The sequence below is a fragment of the Carcharodon carcharias genome, chromosome 31 (assembly GCF_017639515.1).
Source record: "Carcharodon carcharias isolate sCarCar2 chromosome 31, sCarCar2.pri, whole genome shotgun sequence".
NCBI lineage: Eukaryota > Metazoa > Chordata > Chondrichthyes > Lamniformes > Lamnidae > Carcharodon > Carcharodon carcharias.
Genome location: NC_054497.1, coordinates 14,745,344 through 14,752,843, shown reverse-complemented (window position 1 = coordinate 14,752,843; position 7,500 = coordinate 14,745,344). Strand labels below are relative to the sequence as shown.

Genomic DNA, 7,500 nt, shown 5'->3' with positions numbered 1-7,500 from the left:
ACACACACTCTCTCTCACACACACACACACTTTCTCTCTCACACACACACACACTTTCTCTCTCACACACACTTTCTCTCACACACACACACTTTCTCTCACACACACACACTTTCTCTCACACACACACACTTTCTCTCACACACACACACTTTCTCTCACACACACACTTTCTCTCACACACACACACTTTCTCTCACACACACACACTTTCTCTCACACACACACACTTTCTCTCACACACACACACTTTCTCTCACACACACACACTTTCTCTCACACACACACACATTTTCTCTGACACACACACACACATTCTCTCTCACACACACACACTTTCTCTCACACACACACACACTTTCTCTCTCTCACACACACACTTTCTCTCTCACACACACACACACTTTCTCTCTCTCACACACACACACTTTCTCTCTCTCACACACACACACTTTCTCTCTCTCACACACACACACTTTCTCTCTCTCACACACACACACTTTCTCTCTCTCACACACACACACTTTCTCTCTCTCACACACACACACTTTCTCTCTCTCACACACACACACACTTTCTCTCTCTCACACACACACACTTTCTCTCTCTCACACACACACACTTTCTCTCTCACACACACACACTTTCTCTCTCACACACACACACACACTTTCTCTCTCACACACGCACACACTTTCTCTCTCTCACACACGCACACTTTCTCTCTCTCACACACGCACACTTTCTCTCTCACACACACACACTTTCTCTCTCACACACACACACTTTCTCTCTCACACACACACACTTTCTCTCTCACACACACACACTTTCTCTCTCACACACACACACTTTCTCTCTCACACACACACACTTTCTCTCTCACACACACACACTTTCTCTCTCACACACACACACTTTCTCTCTCACACACACACACTTTCTCTCTCACACACACACACTTTCTCTCACACACACACACACACACTTTCTCTCTCACACACACACACACACTTTCTCTCACACACACACACACACTTTCTCTCTCACACACACACACACTTTCTCTCACACACACACTTTCTCTCTCACACACACACACACTTTCTCTCTCACACACACACTCTCTTTCTCTCTCTCAGACACACACACTGTTTCTCTCTCACACAATCACTCTTTCTCTCTCTCACACACACACGCACACTTTCTCTCTCACACACACACTTTCTCTCACACACACACACACACACTTTCTCTCTCTCACACACACACACACACACTTTCTCTCTCTCACACACACACTCTCTCTCTCTCACACACACACAGAAATCATACAAGGAGTGGTAGGGGGGAGAAACAAATTAAACTCGAAGTGTTGCCCCACCCTGCACCGCCACCCAGACACTGTGTCATGATAGAGGTGAAAATTCCCTTACGCGACCACCATGCCACGTCCGGTGCACGCCCATGACCTCTGCCACGTCCGGTGCACGCCCATGACCTCCACCACGTCCAGTGCACGCCCGTGACCCCCGCCACGTCCAGTGCACGCCCGTGACCCCCGCCACGTCCAGTGTACGCCCGTGACCCCGCCACGTCCAGTGCACGCCCGTGACCCCCGCCACGTCCAGTGCACGCCCATGACCCCTGCCACGTCCAGTGCACGCCCATGACCCCCGCCACGTCCGGTGCACGCCCATGACCCCCGCCACGTCCGGTGCACGCCCATGACCCCGCCACGTCCGGTGCACGCCCATGACCCCCGCCACATCCGGTGCACGCCCATGACCCCCGCCACGTCCGGTGCACGCCCATGACCCCTGCCACGTCCGATGCACGCCCATGACCCCTGCCACGTCCGGTGCACGCCCATGACCCCTGGCAGCAACCACCCCCCAACCCCTCCTCTAGGTTTGCAACGTTTAAAACAGCTGGGACATAGGAAACACTGTTCCAGTGGAGAGAAACCTCTGTGCTTCTCTCCCCTCACCTGGCCCCCTCCAAAAATAAAATGGTTTGCATGTTATTTTTGTGCTTTTAAATAAGTGAGAATAGGTTTCCTTCACCCCAAACTCTCTCTCCTGCTCCCCTCCCCCACCAACCCCTGTCAAACACCAACCAATGAAGCACGTTTAACAACTCCAGGCTCTTTCTCCCACCACCCCCACCCCGCAGTCTCTCACCTCAGTGTCAGTGGGCATCTGGATTTCGGATTCACACCTTTGCTCCCCTCCTCCCAGCCCGGTGTGTAAACACCCTGTGCACGTGTGCGTTTTGAACAGATCCTGATGCTTAGGGAGGGAGTGGGAGGGAGGGACAGACGTACCCTCTGTTGCGGAGGAGGGGGGTTGGGGGTGGGGGGGGGGGCACGATTGTGGGAAATCCTTGCGTGAAGGTGTCGGGAGAGGAGACAAGCTTTAAGTGACCGACCGCCTTCACAAGTCAATAAATAAACCTTTAATTAAAATAAATATATACATATATATATATATAAACCATTGCATCAAAAATGACCTGCACTCAACTGATCCGGGTCTTAGAGAACAGACGACTAAGAAATCAGGTATTTTATATCCACTTTGAGGATCTGCAGGAGTTACAAAGTGCGGCTCAAACTGAAGGATATTAAACTCTGACCCAAAGACAATGTAACTTCAAACAAAGTGATGATGCACACTTCTGGTTTGTCAGAGTTTTCTCTTGTTTAAACCAAGGGTTGCCCAGTAAAATGTGTAAAGATTCTCTGCGAGGGATTCTCATTTCTGTTTTACTCTCTCCTGGCTGTCAGTTTGCTCACCCTCAGAGTGCTCAGTAGTCCTGGGTCTGATATCCCTCCGAGCTGCTGGTGTAGGCGCCTGTCGAGAGGGGTTGCTGGTAAGACCCTGGGACTTCCATTTCATCACCGGAGATGTACGGGGTGTAAGGGGCTGAGGGGTCCTGGCTCGGATCCGTGTAGTCCTGCGAGAAAAGGGCAGAGTCGGCCCCCAGACGGTACCTCTGGTATCCCAGGAACGCCTGAGCAGCCTTTCAATGGAGACAGAGAGCGAGAGAGAGGGACAGAACGAGAGGGGGCAGCCGCGAGAGAGAGAGAAATCACAGACAGATGCAGAGAACAGAGGCAAAGGGAGACAGTGGAGGGGAGAGAACCCAGCGAGAACGAGAAAGAGTGGGGGGAGCACAGAGGGAGAGAAAGAGAGAGAGAGAGAGAGAGAGAAGGGGGAACCCCAGAGAGAGACGGGGGAGGAACCAGAGGGAGAGAGACGGGGTGGGGGGGGAACCATAGAGAGAGAGATGGGGTGGGGGGGGAACCACAGAGAGAGAGGGGGGGAACCACAGAGAGAGAGGGGGGGAACCACAGAGAGAGAGGGGGGCGAACCACAGAGAGAGAGGGGGGTGACAGAAAAACAGACAAGAGATGGGACAAAGGGAGGACACAGCAGTTAGTGTTGTTAACATGCAGAATGTTAAAAAATGACCTTCTGAAAGCACATTATGGGTTAGATCAAAGTTTACATGGTTAACACATTAGGTGTCAGTTTTAAAGGTCTTTAATGTGTGCAGTGCGACAAATCCAAGCTGTAAATTGTTCTGCATCTGCAGATAAATGACACACATAGGCAGACATAGAAAATAGAAATTGTCACTGACTTCTGTCAGCTGAGCTGAGGAGATTAACCCACTTCTTAACGTACAAGAGCCTTTGTCAGACATCAATTCAATTCTAAAACATGCAAATTTAGGATCTACAGATTCCAGTCCCCTGCTCAGCAGTAAACAATGGAAAAATTGTTGGGGTGGAGGGAAGAGTGAAAGCTAATATACAACCAGTAGTTTGGATCTGCGCAAAGGAGCTGATGTAAAACCGTCATCCAGGTGTCAGGTGAAGGCTATTCGCTGGAATGGAGAAAGTGACAAAGATAAATAATTCGTGCCAAGGAGGAGAGGGCGTGTCGGGGGATGAAGGGGGAGAGAATGTGTTGGGGGGGGGGTGGGGTGTGAAGGGGGAGAAGGGGAGAGGGCGTGTCGGGGGGGGGAAGGGGGAGAGGGCGTGTCGGGGGGGGAAGGGGGAGAGGGCGTGTCGGGGGGGAAGGGGGAGAGGGCGTGTCGGGGGGGGAAGGGGGAGAGGGCGTGTCGGGGGGGGGAAGGGGGAGAGGGCGTGTCGGGGGGGGGAAGGGGGAGAGGGCGTGTCGGGGCGAAGGGGGAGAGGGCGTGGCGGGGCGAAGGGGGAGAGGGCGTGTCGGGGCGAAGGGGGAGAGGGCGTGTCGGGGCGAAGGGGGAGAGGGCGTGGCGGGGCGAAGGGGGAGAGGGCGTGGCGAAGGGGGAGAGGGCGGGGCGAAGGGGGAGAGGGCGGGGCGAAGGGGGAGAGGGCGGGGCGAAGGGGGAGAGGGCGTGGCGGGGGCGAAGGGGGAGAGGGCATGGCGGGGGCGAAGGGGGAGAGGGCGCGGCGAAGGGGGAGAGGGCGGGGCGAAGGGGGAGAGGGCGTGGCGAAGGGGGAGAGGGCGTGGCGAAGGGGGAGAGGGCGTGGCGAAGGGGGAGAGGGCGTGGCGGGGGCGAAGGGGGAGAGGGCGTGTCGGGGGCGAAGGGGGAGAGGGCGTGGCAGGGGCGAAGGGGGAGAGGGCGTGGCGGGGGCGAAGGGGGAGAGGGCGTGGCGGGGCGAAGGGGGAGAGGGCGTGGCGGGGGCGAAGGGGGAGAGGGCGTGGCGGGGTGAAGGGGGAGAGGGCGTGGCGGGGTGAAGGGGGAGAGGGCGTGGTGGGGGTGAAGGGGGAGAGGGCGTGGTGGGGGTGAAGGGGGAGAGGGCGTGGCGGGGTGAAGGGGGAGAGGGCGTGGCGGGGTGAAGGGGGAGAGGGCAGGTCAGGAGGTGAAAGGGTCAGAGGGGTTAAGGGGGCTGAAAGGGGACAGGGCAGGGTCAGGGATTGAAGGGGTCAGTGCAGGTCAGTGGGGTGAAGGGGGATAGGGTGGGTTATGGGGTGAAGGGGGACAGAGGGGGTCAGGGGGTGAAGGGGACAAAGGGGGTCAGGGGGTGAAGGGGGACAGAGGGGGTCAGAGGGTGAAGGGGGACAGAGGGGGTCAGGGGGTGAAGGGGGACAGAGGGGGTCAGGGGGTGAAGGGGGACAGAGGGGGTCAGGGGTGGTGAGAGACGCTGACTGTGTCTCCCACTCCCCACTCTGCTCTATGCAACTCAGAAAGCAGAAAAGGGATGGAATTCCTTTTCCGTAAAAGGATGAGGAGTCATCGACTGCTTCCTGTTCACAGAAATAAAGTAATTTTGAACTGAAATGATGATGTGTGTTAAATAAAGTCAGTTACAACCAGCAGAGTGTTGGGGGGGGCAGTGGTGGTGCAGGCGACAGGGGCTAAATGCAGCAGCAGAAAATGTGGGATGGTGACGAGACAGGAAGACAACTGTGAGCTGATTCTGAGGGTTCCTGAGCATCTTTGACATCACACATACTGACTGACAGTCAACGGCCTGCCAGAGAGAGACAGGGATCGAGAGGGGGGCAAAACACAGAAGCTGCACCTGCTGATCTCTACAGGTGAGAAAATCAAAATCACTTTCTCCCTTGTTAATCAGATTAGTCGCCACAATCAAGAGTTACAGCAGCAGAAGACAAAGCTGCTCTGGTAAGCCAGATAGTCTAACAGCTCATGTGGTGTTCAGCCCCTGCCCCAAAGAGACTGAGTGTTTGAAAGCTGTGCAGGATGGTGCAGTTACGCGAGAGGAGGGGTTGACTGTGTTGGGAACAATTTATTGTATTCCTCTGTGAAGGTGATGTCCTTTAATCGATCCATGGCAAAGAGGACCAAATAACCCTGGAAAAGGAAGATGTGGGAATTGGGTGAAACACATAGGAGGTATCAGAGATTAGGGAGGTCAGATTTATACACAGGCTACATGTCTTGGCACGTGTAGGATCAACACAGAAGCTGAAAATATCAAACCGTCAGAATAAGCATTCTCTGCTTACTGTGTCTTGGTGCACACCAAGAATTAGACGACAAGATGTCATTACTTATTTGCAATCCTCCCGCTCCTCTGGAGCTGCTGGATCCATTGACTGCCATCCAGCACCTGAGATGTGAAGGCAGACGAGGAACCTTTGTGGGATATTTGGCTGCAAGGGCCATCACACCCCAGCCCAGTCCTGCCAGGCCTCCCAGCATGCAGGAGTTTTTCCCGATGTCATTACGGAATAGTGAGCAGGACATGGTCACATCAAACACTCCCAGGACAGGCACAGCACGGGGTTAGATACAGAGTAAATCTCCCTCTACACTGTCCCCATCAAACACTCCCAGGACAGGCACAGCACGGGGTTAGATACAGAGTAAATCTCCCTCTACACTGTCCCCATCAAACACTCCCAGGACAGGTACAGCACGGGGTTAGATACAGGGTAAATCTCCCTCTACACCGTCCCCATCAAACACTCCCAGGACAGGTACAGCACGGGGTTAGATACAGAGTAAATCTCCCTCTACACTGTCCCCATCAAACACTCCCAGGACAGGCACAGCACGGGGTTAGATACAGAGTAAATCTCCCACTACACTGTCCCCATCAAACACTCCCAGGACAGGCACAGCACGGGGTTAGATACAGAGTAAATCTCCCACTACACTGTCCCCATCAAACACTCCCAGGACAGGCACAGCACGGGGTTAGATACAGAGTAAATCTCCCACTACACTGTCCCCATCAAACACTCCCAGGACAGGCACAGCATGGGGTTAGATACAGAGTAAAGCTCCCTCTACACTGTCCCCATCAAACACTCCCAGGACAGGTACAGCACGGGGTTAGATACAGAGTAAAGCTCCCTCTACACTGTCCCCATCAAACACTCCCAGGACAGGCACAGCACGGGGTTAGATACAGAGTAAATCTCCCTCTACACCGTCCCCATCAAACACTCCCAGGACAGGCACAGCACGGGGTTAGATACAGAGTAAATCTCCCTCTACACTGTCCCCATCAAACACTCCCAGGACAGGTACAGCACGGGGTTAGATACAGAGTAAAGCTCCCTCTACACCGTCCCCATCAAACACTCCCAGGACAGGTACAGCACGGGGTTAGATACAGAGTAAAGCTCCCTCTACACCGTCCCCATCAAACACTCCCAGGACAGGTACAGCACGGGGTTAGATACAGAGTAAAGCTCCCTCTACACTGTCCCCATCAAACACTCCCAGGACAGGTACAGCACAGGGTTAGATACAGAGTAAAGCTCCCTCTACACTGTCCCCATCAAACACTCCCAGGACAGGTACAGCACGGGGTTAGATACAGAGTAAAGCTCCCTCTACACCGTCCCCATCAAACACTCCCAGGACAGGTACAGCACGGGGTTAGATACAGAGTAAAGCCCCCTCTACACTGTCCCCATCAAACACTCCCAGGACAGGTACAGCACGGGGTTAGATACAGAGTAAAGCTCCCTCTACACCGTCCCCATCAAACACTCCCAGGGCAGGTACAGCATGGGGTTAGATACA

General features: G+C 54.4%; 1 protein-coding gene across 2 annotated transcripts in view; it reads right to left on the bottom strand.

Moving 5' to 3' along the window:
* Nucleotides 1-2,387: 2,387 nt before the first annotated feature.
* Nucleotides 2,388-7,500, bottom strand: part of LOC121271675 (synaptogyrin-1-like) — a 24,487-nt gene continuing 19,374 nt past the window's right edge. The window contains exon 4 of one of the 2 annotated variants that reach the window (XM_041177810.1): nt 2,388-3,024. In XM_041177810.1, coding sequence (XP_041033744.1) covers nt 2,809-3,024 — 216 coding nt within the window. In that variant the 3' untranslated portion in view covers nt 2,388-2,808. Of the gene's footprint in view, nt 3,025-5,069; nt 5,815-7,500 lie in introns of those variants that run through there. The other variant, XM_041177809.1, reaches the window with a different exon arrangement.